The sequence below is a fragment of the Lycorma delicatula genome, chromosome 12 (genome assembly GCF_047948215.1).
Source record: "Lycorma delicatula isolate Av1 chromosome 12, ASM4794821v1, whole genome shotgun sequence".
NCBI lineage: Eukaryota > Metazoa > Arthropoda > Insecta > Hemiptera > Fulgoridae > Lycorma > Lycorma delicatula.
The window spans coordinates 72,225,276-72,245,258 of record NC_134466.1 but is presented as its reverse complement, the minus strand read 5'-3'; the positions used below and the strand labels follow the sequence as shown (position 1 = coordinate 72,245,258).

Below are 19,983 nucleotides of genomic sequence, written 5' to 3'. Positions count from 1 at the left end.
TTTCGATACTCTTTTTTACTTTGCTTCTTAAGTAAAAAAAAAAAAAAATTGTAGAACATAACTATAACAGATAAAAGATACCGAACATTAACTGGAATCAGTGAACTAATAAATTACTTCTTTCTTTTGTCTATGAAAAAGTGAACCTTTCCAGGAAGCTGGAACTGTTCGAATAGGTAAATCGTCTTCATGAGCAATTGGTCTCATAGATGAAGAATTTGGGTACACGATATTACTTTTATTTTTTGAAAAAAAACCAGTCATAATTGTTAAACAGAAGTAGCAGCCGTCATGATTGGTTTGCACCAGACCATAAGTATAGCAAAAGGCAAATGCTTCTTTTTCTCTTGCAACTATTGCATGAGCTTAACATAATAACACCTAATACACATTTATGTGGTGGTCAGTATTTATCTTGATTTTCAAGCAGACAACCAAAATAAAGCCCATAAGCAATTTTCATCGATTTTAAAATTGGCCTACGCCGAGTTTGTAGTGAACTCATCACAAACACAGCCAAAAAACAATAGGAGAATTTTTACAAAAACACGTTTGTTGTCTCATTATGTAGTTGATGTAAAAAATAATTTTACATTTGATTAGTCTGTGAAAATAAACTGAAATTGATTAACTGGAAAAACTAATGGACAGCAACTAATTCAACTCATACAATTTAATACGTATTATTAGTTTGTTCAAAGAAAGAAATATTATTCCAAGATTATTCATTACTTAAATTTTGGTTGTGGATGATGTCCTACTTTTGATACAGCTTTTATTTATTCTGCAATTAGTCACAATCTTTGTAATATCAGTATTTTTATGACATAATCCAAAAGATAATGGATTGTTTCTATTATGCATCAAAAATAAAATAATAGGGATATTTATTTCTGAATCTCCCAATTTCTAATTAAAGCGGTTGATAATCGTAGTTGTTGATATAAAGATATTAATAAAAAATTAATTTAGACCTCTTCACAAATCTGCAAGTGAAGTGAAATTCTGCCTATTTGCTACGCCTACAAATATAGTGTTTCTGGTATTTCTTACTCAACTGTGGAGGAAAAAGGAGTAAGTTATGAAAACTTAGAAAGATTAATGAAAAGTATATTTTAGAACAAAAGTTCTTATCTTTTCTTAAAGAATTTAAAAATTATTTTGACATTCAATTTCAATATAGTAACAGTGGCTTTTTTCTGCAGTTACTGGCTCTCAAAAAGGTAGGATATTTTTTCAACACTGAAGTTTTTTTTAACATTATTGTGGTATGTTAATTATTTCATAATTTGAATTAACTACAATACTGAAAAAGTGACTTGAAAGAAAGAGGAATTTACATTAAAATTGGTTTTCTTTTAGAGAACAGTACAGTTACCTCGCATTGTTTCACAGCAAAACAACTGTACAGACAAATACAATGCCTGCACTATATTCCATGCTTATGTGACAACTGAACTCTTTTGTAACAAAATAATGGTAGGTTCCCACTTATTTTAATAAAAATTCCTCTTGTTGTTTTTCCATCCTGTGGTTAATGGAAATTATTAAGGTATGTTTATTTATGGGTGTAAAAGAAGCAAATTTTTAAAAGCTTTTATTTAACTCACTTTAGAAATAATCAAATCTTGCAACTGCTATATCTTTTGATCTATCATATGAAAATCAATGACATTTGGTACACGAATGTAACGTCAATGACAATACAGCACTATGGTGACAGAATTTGATATAACCCGCCCCCCACGCGCTACCCCTACGCCAAATTCATGCATTTAGTTGAAAATTTTCATTTCTCATGAACTATCATACGAAAATGATTGAAATTTGGTACACGTATGTAACTTCGATGTGTAAAAATAAATATTTTTACTTTTTTTTAGTCTTAAAAAAAATACAAAAAAACAAAAAAATTACAAAAATATAATTGATTACATATAAAAAATTATTTTTAAAAAAAGTTTTTAGATAACTAATATTAATATTAACATTAATAAAAAAAAGGCAACAAATTAGAAAAACCCTCTAAATAGTAAAAAATAAGAATTAAATCAAATTGAGAGTTTTAAACAAAAAAAATATAATATATTAACAAATTTAAAAATGCACTGAAAAGTAAAAAATAAATTATATAAATATGTAATAAATTACCAATAAATAAATGTAATAATTATTAAATTTTAAAATGAAACGTAATGAAAATATTTAGTTAAATAAAAGCGTGGCACAGTTTTTATAACAATGTTTTCGAATAAGTATTTATAGACATTTTTTATATTTTAAAATATATTTTTTGTTTAATGAGGTTGTTTAGTATATGTATATACTTATAAAATAACTCAAGTTTTAATTCTTTGATGGTTCAAAGTTGCACCGAGATGACCTTTAAGGGTTAATAAGATTAAAGATTAAAATTAAATTTAGAAATCTTGCACAAAGTTATTACATTTTGACGGTAATCTGAAAAATTATTAATTATTGTCATTATTATAAATGTAATCGTAATTATGAATTCGTTAAATAAAAATTCATAATTAATTAAAATGAAACTTTTAGCGGAAAGAGTGCGTTCAATTTGGCTTAGATTACAAGCAGAATTCGAAGATGAACTTCAGCTATGTGAGAACACGTACAAAGAAAGCGAGTGGATGCATTTTCCCAGACTGTTACTTGTAGCTAGTTAGTCTCAACTGAAGAGGTTCCAGCAGACCTTTCCGCCTCCTTGCGTTGTTATTGAAAATGAAAATGAAAATTAATTGTTGTAAAAATTAATGTTGTGTTGTTTTAAATAAATTATAAAACTGCGCCAAACTTTTATTTAACTAAATATTTTCATTACTTTTAATTTTAAAATTTAATAATTACATATATTTATTTTTTATTTATTAGATATTTATATAATTTATTTTTTTACTTTTTAGAGGGTTTTTCTAAATTTTTCCTTTTTTTATTAATGTTAATATTAATATTAGCTAAATAAAAGCTTTTTTAAAAAATATTTTTTTATTTTTTCCAGAAGACAAAATAACAAAAAAAAAAAAAAAAAATTGTTAAACATTGAAATTAATATATATAATTTTTTTTTTGTATTTAACTTAAAAACAGGTGAAAATTGAGTATTTTTAACGGATAGTTTAGTTTAATTTATGCATTTTTTCAAATATTTATATTATTTTTATTAGATGGTTTTTAAGATATATCTTTACTAATATGAGCTTTTTTACTTTCATATTAACTTACTTATATAATTACATATTTACTTTTATATATAGTTCTTTAAATTTCAAGTAATTAATTTTAACTTATATATTTATTTATTTAAATTTTTAATTTACAGGAAGAATTTTGAATAGATTTTCAAAAGATATGGGCTCAATTGATGAAATGCTTCCGATTGGTTTTATTTTTTGTGTTCAGGTAACATTTATATTTATTACAGATTTTATTATTTTATAATTTCCTAGTTTTTTTTTATTGTTTTATAGAGTTTCCCAGTCATGACATATAAATTATCTGAGATATAAAAGGCACCAGTCAAAGCTACTTTTTCTGATCTTAATGATATACATTATATAACTCATATCAAGTCAAATACAACAATTTATTTTATCATGCTTGTTTCACTTAATATCTTGATATGGTGTATATAATATATTTATTATATATTAATTTGTGTTATGTGATATAATGTATCACGTTTTGAGATATGTATATATATTTATTGGTTTTCAAATTTAGTATATTTGTAAATTTCATGCAATTCAATTTATTGAGATCTTGAGATTACTTAAATAATGGTTTTTGAATCCAAAGATTTAAAAATATTTTTCATCTCTCATCACTGTTTCCCTTTGCATAAAAATTTTGATGTGATACCACATGATGGTCCTGGTATGCCTATTAAATTACACATACACATTTTTTGCTACATTCCGTTAAAACTTATTTCATTTGAAAGTCCAATGTGATCCTCAATTGTTTAATAAAGTGGATAGTTACACAGAAAAATGGCTCTAAAAATTTCCGTGGCATTTTATATTACTTTATATGTTAATTTTCTTTCATGTCACTCAAATGCATATGTGGTGTAAGTGAGAATCTGTTGGATCTGTAACCAAGCGCACATCGGTTCAAATCCGACCTGATATACATATATTTTAATTAAAATAAAAGTGCATAAAATTTTATTTCACTAATAACTTCTTATTTTTTTCATATTGTTATTATTGAATTATTATTAATTGTTATTTTTTTTTACAATCAGAAGTTAATAATTACTAATAAATCAACATATTTAAATTAAAAAAGAAAAAGTTAAAAAAGATATATATGAATATGAAGCTGGATTCGAACCGATGTGCCTCCCCTTCTAAGATCCAAATATTTCATTAATTATAATTTCATTTGGCTATAACTCTGGAACCAATGAAAATAAGTACCACTTATGATATATCGCTGAAAAGCTCTCAACAAGGACTTATTACTACATTTAAGAAAAAGTCCAAAATCCAATTTTTTCAAAATTAAACCCCCCATGTTACTTAGAGGTCTGATGTATACACATTTTGGCCCAGTTGATTGCAATCAAAAGGGGTGGTGCACAACTAGATGTTACAACAGTTCTAATTACAAAATTTCAACATTCTATAGCTGATCGTTTTTGAGTTATGCGAAATAAATACGTACGTACATACAGATGTCATGCCAAAACTAGTCAAAATGGATATCTACATTGAAATCTGAAATTTTTTGTGATTACAATATTTCCTTTACTTCGTACAAGGAAGTAAAAATGGCTGATTCACCATCAAGATAAAAATGAACTTTCAGTTCTGTAGAGGTCTAGAAACTTGATGTTTCTAGACCTCTGAAGCACAATCACAGATTGTGCTTCATCAACACTTTTGACCATTTTTAAATTTGTCTACCTGTATATAAAAATGCTCCTTGTTCATGTAGTTCTGATCCGTGTTGAGCATTAATTCAGTGACAGTATCGGCTGTTTTGACATCTTCAGATAAAAAACAAACAAATAACTCTTCTAAGGTGTCATTTGGTAATAGGCATCCTACTTACAATGGTACTGAAAATAAACAAATATGGATTACAATAATTATTGAGCATATCACAAACCTGTATTATTGTTGACCTCTATGTGTTTGACTAGTCAAACTTGTTCCCTTCCCTGCTCGTGGACTTATCAAATGACCCTTGCATGATGATAGTGGAAGATATGTAAGGACATACTTTGGAAGGTTAGACGTAACAATCATACGCATGCAGTAAAGCATTGCAAACTGTAAAATATTGTCTTATCTTATTATTATTTAAGCATTGCATTGGTTTTTTTCTGAATTTTGGTTTTATTGAATTTGTATAAGCGGGGTTATACTGTACTGTCTGATTTAATAAATTCCCTAGAACTTTCAGTTTCATTGTTTAAATTTAAATTATGCTTTTACGGTTTTATTACATTTTTTCCAGGAACGGTGTAATTAATGCTGCATAACACAAGTTAAGTTTTTCATATGGAAAAATGATGCAGTAGAATAGCAGTTGACTTATATATGAGTATCAGCATTTAAAATATTTGTCATATTTCTTTGCCGTACTTCACTTAACTAAAATTAAGAAAACTTAAATGTCTTTATCTAAATAGCTTCACTCATTGATGAATGAACAGTATCGATTTTGTCATACTTTGTTATTATGGCATTTTTTGTAAGCAAGGTAACCACCCATCTGCTTACCATGGATGCATCAGTGCACATTGAAAATTGTTTGCTGCATTAAACACGTTGTATTATTTTAATATAAAACATAAACTAGCCACAGTGGACTCAATCCCTTTCATGTAACATAATAATATATTTTTCTGGTTAAAACCTTTTTACTTCCTTGTACGAAGTATTGTGATCGTGAAAAATTTCAGATTTCAACGTGAATATCCATTTTGACCATCCCTGAATCCATTTTTAGTAGTTTTTTGGCATGACATCTGTATGTACGTATATATCTATCCTGCATTACTCAAAAACAATTAGCCGTAGTATGCTGAAATTTTGGATTTAGGACTATTGTAACATCAAGTTCTGCACCTCCCCTTTTGATTGCAATCAACTAAACTATAAGTATTCAAAAAAGCCCAAAATCCAAAAAAAATTTGATTTTTGATTTTTTCTTAATTGAAGTAATAAGCCCTCATTGAGAGCTTTTCAACAATATATCATAAGAAGTACTCATTGGTTCCAAAATTATAGCCAAATAAAATTTTAATTAATGAAATATTTGGTTCTTATAAGGGAAGGCACATCGGTTCAAATCAGACTTCATCTCAGTTTTTATTTTTTAACTTTTTTTTTTTAATCTAAATATATTGATTTAATAATTATTAATCCGTGATTGTAAACAAATTTTTACAATGTTATCAGTGAAATAGAATTTTATGTACTTTTAAAGATGTGTATATGTAAATTAACTGGCATTATTACATATGTGTATACGTAATAGATTTGGTAAAATAGATTTGTAATTTAATTATTTAATGTTAATTGAAAATTATAACTTCGGATCATATTATGTTTGGATCTTCTAGGTTAATTTCTGTTTAATTTTATTTAATTATTTTGGAATTTCTGTTTAATTTTATCTACATTAAAGTTAACTACAGAGTGACTGAAAGGTATACCCTCACAAGAACAATATATACACTGAAGTATACATGCTCATTCTTTAATAAATTGCTAAAAGTTCTTTTCTTTTAGTTCATTACTATGATATTGTCAGACAATATTCTCCCTAAGTTGGAGTTGATCATCATTTCGTTTATTTGTTTTTTTTTCCAATCATTTAATTGCTCGTTGGTTTGATATAATTATGATTTTAACTTGTGTTCTTCAAATTTTCTCTCTCTTTATATTCATCATCCTCTCTTAATCTTTTTATTCTTTCTTTGGTTTTAACATTTACCTCCTCTTTATATTTGTCATATTCTCTTAATTTTTTTTATTCTTCCCTTGTTCTTAACATTTTCTTCCCCTTCATATTCATCTTCTTGTCGTTTTTTGAGATATATTTCATGTTATCTTTATTTTTACAGTATGATTCTTCTCTTTTCATTTTTGATTATTCACCAAATAAGCCAATAATAAAAACTAAATATTTTACACCATTAGGTCGAAATTAAAATTTGTAACCAGTCACTAAACAGAATAGTTTATTTATTATTAACTGTTGTTTATACGACACATCAGAAATTTAAAACTTTTCTTAATCAGCAACTCGCAAAGATATGAATAATATTGATCTTGTAATGCTAGAAAACACATATGACAGTGCAAATGTGTTTTTATATTTTTAAAAAATTAACTGTACTATAATTAAATTTCTAAATTCTTTATAAAATATGATTGTGTTTTTACTTATTTTTAATTTTTTTTTTTATTTATTTACAGATTGGCTTAAGATTAATTAGTGTAATTACAGTTATTTCAATTGTCAATTATCTATTACTAGTGCCTACAGTCTTCATTGCTATTCTGTTTTATTATTTACGAGCTTTCTACTTGGTAACATCTCGCAGCATTAAGAGACTAGAAGGAGTTAGTAAGCACACTTCTCCCTTTAAAATTTTAATTAGATATAAGTTTTTATTTAAAAGTTTTTAGACATAAGTTTTTCAGTTTGTATCCCCCTTTTTATTCATTATCATCATTTAATTGTTTTTGCAAAGATTTTGCTTCATCGTAATATTTATTAGAGAAGGATTAAAAACATAATTTAAGTTACAGATACGTATGTCTATTACTGAAGTAAACTTAATTAGTTTTCTGCTGTTTTCATCTGTTACCCTGTTATGAGACCATTGTTTTGATACTATATTTGAAAACATTCTTAAGATAAATTATTAATTTTTGAATCTAAATAAAATTTTCTGTAGTCCAATCATACTTTCAAATTGTTCTTGCTTCATTAATTATACTTTTTTCATTGTTCGGTGCTCTCCTGTCATAATGTGGCCACTCAAAATTTTACTTCAAGATTAATATTATTAGTCAAAGTAAGGTAAAACTTCCCCTAAATTTGACACTGAAATTTATTGCTTTTTAATTCTGCAAAAATGAATAATTATGAATTTTTTGTAAATTAATGTGGTACCACATTCAGTTTTGTAATGTACACTTTTCTTTTGTCATATTTTACATTTATAACTACAGACCTAACATTAAAAAAAAAAAAAATTAACGTTAAAGTTTGTGAAGAATAAACGGAAGGAAGTTTAAATTTGCCTTCTATTTCTATAAATAAAGAAGAATGTAATACACAAAAATAATAAATTTTAATAATAATACAAGATTGTGAGATATTCACTTCTGGCACCAAAATGAATTTTATAGCTGTAGTATTTTTCAGAAAGGGTTGTTGTTTCTGATTTGATACCACATGAGTCTACAAAGTAATTTGCAATTAATGTCACATGGTAGCTCTTGATTTTTATTCATGACAGCGGATCCCCCTTTTTTTCGATCATTTGTGATGAGCACTCAAATCAGGACCTTCAAAATTTTAATGTGATTCACTTTTAAATGTGTTAATCTGACATCCTTTATCTATTTGTTATTTGTGTGCCCCAGTTTTCCAATATTATGGTTGACCCTTCCTCTCAATTCTTCTCAAAGCAACCATACTGAATGAAAACGTTTATTGTATATATTTTTCACTTCTCACATTACAGTAGAAAAATTTATTTTCATTATGATGGTGTTTCTGTAACTTGCAAAAAAATTTTTTAAATTTTATTTTGCATGATCAAAATGTATGAATTTGAAAACTAATCGCTGTCAAATACTGGGATATTAAATAGCTTAGTTACTTATAATATGGAGCTCAAATCCACAAAATTCAGAGTGACTCTGTTCCACTTCAAATCCAAAAGCACCCGCTGTTTTACCTACATATATAAAAATGAATGTTTGTTTGTTTGTCCCATATGCGTTACTATACCATTCATCTGATTGCGATGAAACTTTGGTGAGTTGTTGTGCACACACCTGCAAATGCTTCTGAATTAGTTTGGACCTGCTAGGTGGCACTGAATTGAGATATTTAGAAAAACTGTATTTATGGACCGACTGACTTGGCTCGTATTCAGACTATGTTAGTTATGTGAAAAAAAAATTTTTCCAAAAACTATATCCACTAGGTGGCGTCGATGTCGAGATATTTACAAAACAAGCAAATATATAAACAGACTTTCTTCTTGTATATATATATATATATAAAAGGCAATGTTTATATATATAAAGTTCGCTATAGACTAAAAAACTACTGGACCGCATTTACGCACAGGTTTTTGCAAAATGGTCTTGTTGTCCAGAGAAGGTTTTATGTTATCCTTGTTCTGACCAGTAGAAAGAAAGGGGTATTTTGAACCGACTGTTAAGTTTAGAGAGTAATTTGAATTAAATCAGATAGGTAGTGCTGTTTTGACAACTGGATTTATTTACATTCTGACTTTTATAAAGTGAAAGGTTAAATTTTGTGCAGTTACATATGTTCAGTTTTTTAATATTTTATCAAATTTACAATTGTGTATATATATATATATATATATATATATATAGGATGTGTATATATAGTATGTGTATATACACATACTCAAATCTAGCAACAGGAAAGCATTGCTGGGTATGCTAGTTATATATAAATATGTTAAAATGAATTCTATACACTTGATATGTTTTCTGTATTTGAAATCTCAGATTTAAATTCTTGCGTTTTACATTATGTATGAGATGTTTAGTGATTTTTTACATTAATATATTATATATTTATTATAATATATAATAGATTATATATTTTTTACTAATATATTTTTATAGTGGTATAATTCATGTTAATTTTTTATATTTTTAAATATTTGAGAATACTATTTATAAAATTGTAAGATATGACATTTTGTGTAAAAATGAAAGTCTATTTGGTTTATTATAAAATAAAATCGTATAAACTAAATCATAATAAAATAATATTTACTGTTATGGTTAAGTTTATTGTAGCAATATGTAAAATTTATGTCTGGTAAAAGTATTTACACGTATTTATTGTGATTTAGTTATAACATAATTTTGCTATTTCTAACATAGTTGAGTCTAAAACCAAATGAACAGTGTTATTTTTAAAAATAAATAGACCAGTTTAAAATTGAGTTGATTATTTTCAAATTGACTTAACATATAAATGTAAATATATTTGAGTGAAATGTGAGTAACTAAGAATGAAATTACGAGTGACCAATAGCATGGATAATTAATAACTCCAATGAGCAGATAGCCAACAGTAATGTTGAGGGGATCAGAATTAAAAAAATAATTTCTTGATAAAATGAGTAAATCTGACCTATGTTACGTCTGTTAATTTAAGCAGCAACATTGTATAAGGTTTATGTAATTAATCTTTTCTCATATAAACTTTACTTTTATCAATTTAAATCAATGGAAAGGCTTTTATTTTCATTAATGTATTTGTATTTATTAAAAAATTAAGATTTTTAATTTATTTTTTCAGCTCGTAGTCCTGTTTTTTCTCATCTTAATGCCTCAATTCAGGGTTTAACAACAATTAGGGCATTTAAAGCACAAAGTATTTTGGAAAAAAAATTTGATAATCATCAGGTATGTTATAAGATTTTAATAAGTAATTGCTAATACATTGTTGTTTTTTAGTTATATTTTGCAGCTTATTAAAAAATATAAATTTCTGTAATATCCAATATTATGATGAATGCACTCCACTATTCTTTAGTATTCTGCCAGTTACATTAGAAATTACATTAATATTTATATAGCAATACATGTAGGGTATTTATGAGGGCTATTAAAAATTTAATTTCCATTAAGCTGTAGAGAATAAACTAATTGCCATAACAACACCAGTATATGCCGTAACTACTAATGAATGCATAATGTCGACATTCTTATTACAAGCCCATTTGCCATCATTTTGTTCAGTGATAGTAAACAAGAATCACTGACCAAGGAGGCTGTCATTTTTACTCATGTCTACTATTAAATGCATTGTGTTTCATTTTCTAATTTGAAGAATACAGTCCCAACACCCTACATTGACGATCAGTGGATGTGTGTATGTAATGTGTATGGTAATAATCTTTATGAGTGTCTGATGGATTGATATTGTGAGTATAAATAACCAGACAATAACCTTTAACAAGAATAAAATGTAATTTTTAACATACTGCTTTTTAATCCGGTGTTAGATAAATTTATGAAAACCTTTTGCAAAAAGAATAATAGTTATATATGAAGAGGAATTAAAGGAGATAAAATAAATATAAGCTTTTTTGTCAGATCTTTTTACAGTCTCTGAAGATGTAAATATTTTACAGAAATAGCATTTTTTGTGAAACCAAAACAAAAATTTTTGTAAACGTGCATTTTTGGCATTAGAGTGAAGTTAAACACATTCACTGCTAATGACCCGATCGGGCTCATGACAAACAGTACCTTACATGCAGATTACTTATTTTCAGATCATGGCGGATTAATCTTGTCAATGTACATGACCCAGATTAAGGTCACTGGTTAGTATGTAGTTTAATTCTGTCAGTGTGATCTCAGCTTTGGTGTGAGGTGATTCTCATGACGTCAGCAGTTTAAGTTTATAACAATGGTTGTGTAAGATTCATCATTTCAAACATTTTATTAGTAGCCAAGACCTTCAGTGAAGTTTTTATTCATTATGTCGTGCTTTTTTTGTTTAATTTCTTTGTATAAGGTGTTGTTCAAAAGTAAGGGTCGATCAGTAACAAAATGAGAACAGATGAAAAAATGAAAAATTTATTATTGGTTTCAAATACATGCATATGTACTTTATTTATTTTTTTACGTTATCATCATTTCATTCCAAACGCTTTTGATATCATGAAACAAGCGTCTTCAAACCCATCACATAAAATTTTGCTACTGGGATTATAGCCGCTTTTGCTTAGAGATCTTGAACTATTCACATTCCTTGAATCATTGAGATGCAAGCCAGTTTTTGAGGTGTAGATGGAGATGGTAGTCACTGGATGTGTGATCAGTAGTGTAAGGGGATGATCGAAAATATACCATCTGAATTTTTGAATTTTTTCTATTGTGCATGCAAAATCGTATCTGGATATCTGTTATTATGAAGAGCAATTCCTGGTCTTAGTATTTATTGCCATCGGTTTTGAATGGTACAATGCAGTTTAAAAAATGTTTCACAATATACTTGTGATGTGATGGGAGTTCCAGGTTTCATGAAATCAATCAAAAGCACACCTTTTTGGTCCCGGAATATAGTTGCCATGATTTTCCTTTGAAACTGAGCTTGTTTGAATTTTTTCAATTTAGGTGAACCGGAATGACACCACTGCATCAATTTTAGTTTCGTCTCAGCATTTTCATACAAAGAGTCCATATTTTGTCACAAGTGACAGTATGGGAAAAAATTTATCTCCCTTGTGGAGTTATCAGCAGTATAACAAACCAACTTTTCTTTAAGATTTTATTTTTTCACACACTGCAAAAGATACAGAGTCAAAATTTGAGCAGTTTCACCTGACACTTCATTAAAATGTAATAGTTTAACTTGAATTCCCTCCTCTAGATTGAAATATCTTACAAGTTTTAATTAACTTCTTTTTGAGCTATCCACCATACTGTTACGTAATTAATGTTTTCAAAGAACACAACACATCAAATATAAATGACGAAGTAACATTAACAATAATTACCTCGGTTTTTGGGTCATATAACTTTTTAACCAATTTAGATGTGCAGTCTGATGTTTTGAAACGGAGCTTGTGTCTAGCAGTGTGGTATTAAAATGTAGCTTCTTTAGCAGCATACTCCAGATCACTGTTATTGTTATTCACATCTTTGGCTTTAAAAAATTTCTTGTTTGCTGAAGCAGTAGCATTAATAGTACAACTATATTTAGCTGTTTTCACGTGGTCTTCAATATCACCCTTTCCTTTACGTGCAGCAGAAAATTCTCCAGTACATAGTGTGCAATAAATACATTCATTGTTACTGTCATTACACAATTTAAAAAAGTTGTATTCTTGTTCCAGGTTAACATTAAACACGCATTTTCTTTTGTTCATTGCTAAACGATGAGACAAAGAACTTATAGAGGTAAATAATCAAAAATGTGTTGACGAGTTATTTCACACATGAAAACAACATAAACACAATACCCCTGTTGTGTTACCAAATGACTAAGTAAAAAGTTGTGGCGAGACCGGTAGCCATGCCTCTATCAAAATCGACATCAGTGCTTGCTCCAATGTTGACTGAGAGATGCACAACTGAAAGAGAATGTTTAAAAATCCAATGTCAAACATGTTGGTCTAAAATTAAAAAAAATTTTCAAATCCCGGACAGCAGTAAAAAACTAGGACTGTCCAGGCTAATCCCAGAAATATGGTAAGCCTAACTAATAACAAAGTTCATTATTAATAAGACGTATGACAAAATTAGATGTGGTTTTATTTTAAGATAATTTATAATATTCATTCCAAAATCAGTAAATTATAATTGCTTAATGAAATAATAAAATATCTCTTTATGAATAATGGAAAATATAATTACCAAAGATTTTTTCAGAAGTATAATTCATCCTTTCCTTACTGGTATCATGAACATCTGATAATATTTTGAAAGTCATAAGTAATTTATTTATAAAAATATATGAGCTTCTTTTTGTTTTAGGAATTTGATCATCCACACATCCTTTTGAAGAATAAAGAAGGGTTCCTTTACAGAATGGTAGAACAAACAGGGAAAGCTACAGCTGAAACTTTACTTAATGTTGCAGCTGCTGTAAGTAAAATTTATTGAAATTAGTTGTTATTGTTAGTAATCTTTTTTTTTTGGCTGTCAGGTTAGTTTTATGCAGCTATGAAGTAATGCAGTTAGACAAGCTGTGTACATATAAATATAGATGTGTTTATTTCAGTTTATGTTAGCTTCTGAAATAGCATTACCACTTATTGTTACATAGATAAGCGTAGAATAAACAAGTAGTTGCATACAAGTAATTTAAACGTAATTATGAAAGTACAGTAAATGATTTAATTTGTTTCTGAAGAGAGATTGTGAATATATAGCTTGCATTCACAGTCAAATAATTAAATACAGTCTTCTGTATTTAATTACATGGTAGTTGGATTCTATCTTTCTACATTGTATAAAAACACGGTGACATGGTCTATTGTGTCTTTAAATTCAAGCATGCTTTCTTTTTCTCCAGGTGTATATAAGCACGATAGGATATAATTACAGTTGAAGTTTTCTTATGTACATTAAGAAACAAAAAAGCTGAATATTTTCCTGCTTCTATTATTATAACTAACAAATAAAGATAATCTCTAGTGGCTGAAACATCTACACTTGTAGCTTTGGCCTGTTTGTTTATGTTGTGTAGTGCATCTGATCTTCACAGTGATCAGTCTTTTTATTAATGTATGAAATATTGATAATTCCTTTATCGATTCAGTTGTCATTTAAATAATACAAAACTGATTGTATTTGGTAGTTAACCAATTCTATTATTCTATTGAGACTTGCACGTTATCATTTTCTTTAACAGCATCTATAGCACATCTTATTCTTTCAAATAAGTATTCGTATTTTTGTTATACATCTTATTTTTTAATATAATAATTTATATTTACAATTGCACTTAAGTTGCGTTTTTAACTACTTTTTTTTTCACTTACTTTATTTCATTTTAATATTAAAATTTCAAATTTTCTTCTTAAATAATTGTTATGCATATGTCATTACGTTATACATTCACACATTACATTTTATACTAAGAAATTTATTCAGTATGAACATTTTGCATATATAAAAGTTGGCTCTACTGAAATAGGGCGTTACAATAATTATGTTAGTATTAAATGACAGTGTTTATAAATGTTGTGTGAAAATTTATTTGAGAGGCCTATATCCATTATATTATATTACTACAATACATCAAACACAGTAATAGTAATTACCTTCCTTCAATTTTTTGAAGTGATTGCTGGTTTAAACAAAGGATATTGAGTAATTACACTCATTAAATTATTTTTAATGCGATTTATTTAATTTTATTATCTTACAAAATAAGTAAATTATTTATCAAAAGCAATAATTCTGATTCTACTACAAAATTTACAATAATTTATAAACTTTGTATAAATAGTATTTATTTTTCCTGTTTACAAAAGGGAAACTAGCATATAGTTTTATCACTGAATAATAATACCTTGTCCCCTCTCTTCATAGTGAACTAAAATAACAGAACACTGAACAGACACTGTCAACATTTTTGTTCCAAATAGATACTTGTGAAGCACGTTTTCCCATTCATCGGCCCTTGACAGTATTTATATAATCCAGGCATAGGGCTTTTCCTGACATAACATCATCCGATCCATCCTCGTTGTAGATGCAATTGTAATGGTCTCAAAACATCTATTGTCCAAAACTTCTACACTGTCCTAGAAATTCTTACTTGTTTCTCTTTGTTATTGTTTCTGACTTTTTGTTTTTTTAAATTTATTTCTATTTTACATTCTTAATTTATCCTCTCTTCCCTAATCCTTATACTTCACATTACTAAAAACATTTCTGTGCATCACAATATTTAATATACTATAAATCGATAGTGTATTCTGACTCGTGTAAAAAAGTACTGTATTAGGATATAGAATACCCAAAAAGTGAAATTTCAAAGCTATTTTGAAATGTAAGGGTATTCATTGGAAGGAAGAGGCAAGTTTTGATTAGAGGGAAGTAAAGATAATATTTTGTAGTCTTTTACATGAATACACAGATATCCCTTTTTATGTATGACCTATTAATTATTTACTTTTAGGAAATTAAGGGGTTATTATGAATTGGTTGTTACAGTGAGTAGTCATAAATTGAGGATCTACTATAACTTGATGATTTTATTCATAATATTAGTAGTTCAGAAAAAAGTGATAACTTGGGTATGGGCAGTGAATGTGATTATGGAAGTAGTGATGAACAGGTGTAACTTTTTCGAGCTGTTGGTGTTTGGAATCAATATAATACAGAATTTGTAAGAAATAACACCTTTTCTTTTGTGTTTACTCATAATAGCATTGTTTGCTAATGTAAACAACCTTTTGGGACTCAATATAGCTCTGCTTCATAGTACGTATGTGCTCGCAATGGGTTCCAAGACTGCTTTCTGAAGAGCACAAAAAAAAGGAGAATGGCTATTGCTTTAACATTTTTGACCCGATACAATGAGGAAGGAGATGAACTTTTGGACCATATTATGGTCTACAGGGACAAAACACTAGTTTCTCACATCACTCCAGCATCAAAACAGCAGTCAATGTAACTGCAACACTCATCATCTCCATTTAAGCGAAAGCCAAACAATATCAAAATGCAAGATTATGGCAACTGTATTTTGGGATAAACATGGTGTCCTGTTAGTCGATTTTACGGCCAAAGAGATCACAATAAACTCAGCTGCGTACTGCAAGACTTTGACAAAGCTTCAGCGTGCCATACAGAATAAGCAACGTGGTCTACTGACATCTGGAGTTATGTTGCTGCATGACAAAGCACGACCCAATTCTGTTGCATAAACTCTAATCGGACCTTTTAGGTGGGAGAAAATGGATCACCCGTCATACAGCCTGGACCTTGACTGAGTGATTACCACCTATTCTGCTAGCTGAAGCAGTTTCTCACAGCAGTCGGCGGTTTGACACCAATGAAGAAGTGAAAAGAGTTGAAGACTGGTTGTCTTCACAGGCAGCTTATTTCTATGACATGTATATAAACAATTTAGTAAAACGCTGTGATAAATGATTATACAAGGTAATGTAGAAAAACATCATCATAAAGTATAAAGAGTAAAATAAAAAAAAACGTTTTTGAGAATATCTTTACTAGTTTTGTTTGTATTAAAAATGAACCTTACTTAAAAAATAGACCTCATATATGTCTGAGCACCCAGAAAAAAATTTATCAGAAAAAATCGAAATTAAATGTTTTTCAGAAGATAATTTAATAAAAGGAAATTTCTTGAGACAAAAAAGGTAAAACAAAGCAAACAGGAGTGGCTTAAATGTTAACATTAACTTTCATCTTAACTTTTTTTTATTTCACTCTTTACGCTTTATGCTACTTTTCTACATAGTTACCTTGTTTAAACATTTATCATAGCATCTTACTAAATTGTTTATTTGTTTATGCAGATGTCATAGAAATCAGCCACCTGTGAAGACAACCAGTTTTCATCCGTGTCAAACTGCTGATGCAAGGGTGATGCATTTTGTAATTATATTGTTACTGGTGAAAAAACACAATCCAATTTAGAAATAGTCAAAGTAAATTATCCACCAGATAACGCAGTGGGATCATTCAGGAACTTCTTCAACATCAATAAAAGTCAAGAAAACTAAGGTTTTCATTAGTTACATAACAGAGCCATGTTTCATCCCAAACAAAATACTATTAAATATTTTTTTGCTGTCTTACATATATTACTCTGTAGGACATTTGCTTTTTCACATCCTTTTCAGAGAACGGTCAAGGAAACCATGCGACAGAAATTTTCTTTTACCCACAGTGTTCACTGACAATATGGGTAAGAAAAATCTTGAAAAGTGAGGGGTGAGTGTTTTATCAACAGTAAATTGTATATCATTGTTAATTTCATTTTTGATTGTTTGCTTTAATTTTTCAGTAACAAAAGAAGGCTATCCAAAATAATTTTCATCATGGATATTTGACCTTTGTTTATGAAAAATGGTACATTACTTTTCCATACTTCATCTATCATCATTCACATTTCTTATTTAGTTATAAAATTCTAAATGATTCATTTAAAAACGATTTTTTTTAATATCACACTATAGGATTTTTTACTTTTACACACTTTTGAAACGCTCAGAAAAACACTATAAGTCAATTTTAGTCATGAAACACGGTTCACACTGAGGTAGTACATTTAAGAACTTAACTTGTGAGAAGACACCTGTACGAGTGTTATATGAAAACATTCTTTGCTTTATGCGTAAACCTCATATATGTAACAGTTTATCTTTCTTTTTGCTTATGTTAAATTTTTTTCAGAACTACAAACCGTATATAGATGATCCTGAAGTTTCTTCGTAGAAAAAAATAAAAATGATACGTAAAACTTGTATATATTATTTTTATATCTACTTATTGTTTTAAATGCATTCCTCTGAAATGATGGAAGAATTAAATACTGTAATTAAAAATAGTGAAAATATTACTTAATATGTTTTTCTATTTATTGTACTTTAAGTACTTAAAAGAAAATTATTGGCTTAATTACTGTTTATTGAAAATCTTTGTTAAAATGTATGTATTACTTGTTATTAAACTTTTAGTAAGAAAAAAAAATGTGTAATTATTATCCTGTGATATTGCATGTTAAGAATAAGTATTGTTTCTTAAATGTATTTTATATGTACATTGTATCTGCTGCCAGATCTACAGAATCCAGATAAGGCATAAAAGCTTGGCACAAAATTTAAAAGAAGCACTGCATAAAGAATTCATTACTACAAAGATATGTACTGCAGTCATGAATTCTTCTTTCACAGACGCTACTATCCAATATGAATATAATACCCATTAGTATATTTAATTGGTTTCCATAATTTTTATGGATTTTATTTTATGCGTACAAGAGTTCCTTTAGGACAGTTTTAAATAAAGCAAATTTTATTGAAGGCTTTGGCTATTTCTAAAACTTGGTATAGCATTTTTGACAATCCATTTCATAAAAAGATTTAGTTTTAAAAATATACCTTTCTTATTTTATGACATTATTTTATAACTAAAAATGGTTAAATGTTAGTTGTCAGTTTTTTAAGTTATTTAACCAGACCTAAGTTTTATTATCATGAAATAAATCAGTTCTGTATTTATTATAAATTAATATATGTTACACTGTTTAAGATTTACTTGTATTCATCATCATTATTCTAAATATATTATAAAGATGTTTATTTAAATAAGGTATGTAAACTAGTAATTGCATCTTTTTCTGTTGCTGAAATCCCACAAGGACTTCTTCTTTTTACCCCACTCGTTTAAAACTATACAGGCCCTAACTCAGCTGTTTATATTTGAAGGGATGTGTCCACTTCTCAAAATGCCTCTTCCAGACCAGGCTAACTCACTAAAATGCACCAGCACATTGACATCAGCAGAACGTGTTGAAATGCTTGGCCAAAACATATTAAAATATGGGTGGCCATTAACAAATAAAGGAATTCCAGCTAATGATTAAACATAACAGCAATAAAGCCCAATAACAGTACAATGATGGTTAGAGGTAATAATTTAATCATGGATAGTCTATTCTATGGGTAGCTGTACCAGTATTTCTATTTATGACTGTATTATAAACTATTAAACAACAATTATTAGCTATTAAAACAAAGTAGAAAAATCAGACAGGTTTGCTGTTTAAAGAATTAGGTATTCAGTTCAAATTATTGTATCTAAACTCAATCTACAGAAAAAATTTTAAAAAGAAAAGAAAAACAAAAAAGTAATCTCCACACTTCACATATTTATTTACTCATAAGCGTTTTACAAAGAGAATAAAAAGAAAGTTAATTAATCTTTATGTTAAAATACTACTTGATATAATTATAACGATTTAACACATTTGATATTTAAAAAAAACTTAATTTCATCTAGACATTATTGTTGTAAGAGAAAGAAATTAATCAGTTCCCTCTTTCATTCCTTTTGCCCAGTCCGTAATTACCCACAATATTAACTTCCTTGTCTTTTCTGAAGCTTGTATTCCAATCTCCAACTATTATTAAATTTTCATCCCCTTTTATGTGTTTAATTGCTTTCTTTGTATACACACTCTACCACATCATCATCATCATGGTCACTTGTAGGCATA

The 19,983-nt window shown here is 28.0% G+C and overlaps 1 protein-coding gene across 4 annotated transcripts in view; it reads left to right on the top strand.

Moving 5' to 3' along the window:
* LOC142333263 (putative multidrug resistance-associated protein lethal(2)03659) overlaps positions 1-18,442 on the top strand; it is a 37,744-nt gene extending 19,302 nt beyond the window's left edge. For 3 of the 4 annotated variants that reach the window (XM_075380272.1, XM_075380271.1, XM_075380273.1), the window contains exons 3-8: positions 3,338-3,417; positions 7,455-7,605; positions 10,567-10,673; positions 13,758-13,868; positions 17,606-17,696; positions 18,159-18,442. In XM_075380272.1, the coding sequence (XP_075236387.1) occupies positions 3,367-3,417; positions 7,455-7,605; positions 10,567-10,673; positions 13,758-13,868; positions 17,606-17,662 (477 nt within the window). In that variant the 5' untranslated portion in view covers positions 3,338-3,366 and the 3' untranslated portion in view covers positions 17,663-17,696; positions 18,159-18,442. The remainder of the gene's footprint in view (positions 1-3,337; positions 3,418-7,454; positions 7,606-10,566; positions 10,674-13,757; positions 13,869-17,605; positions 17,697-18,158) is intronic. The other variant, XM_075380274.1, reaches the window with a different exon arrangement.
* Positions 18,443-19,983: the final 1,541 nt, after the last annotated feature.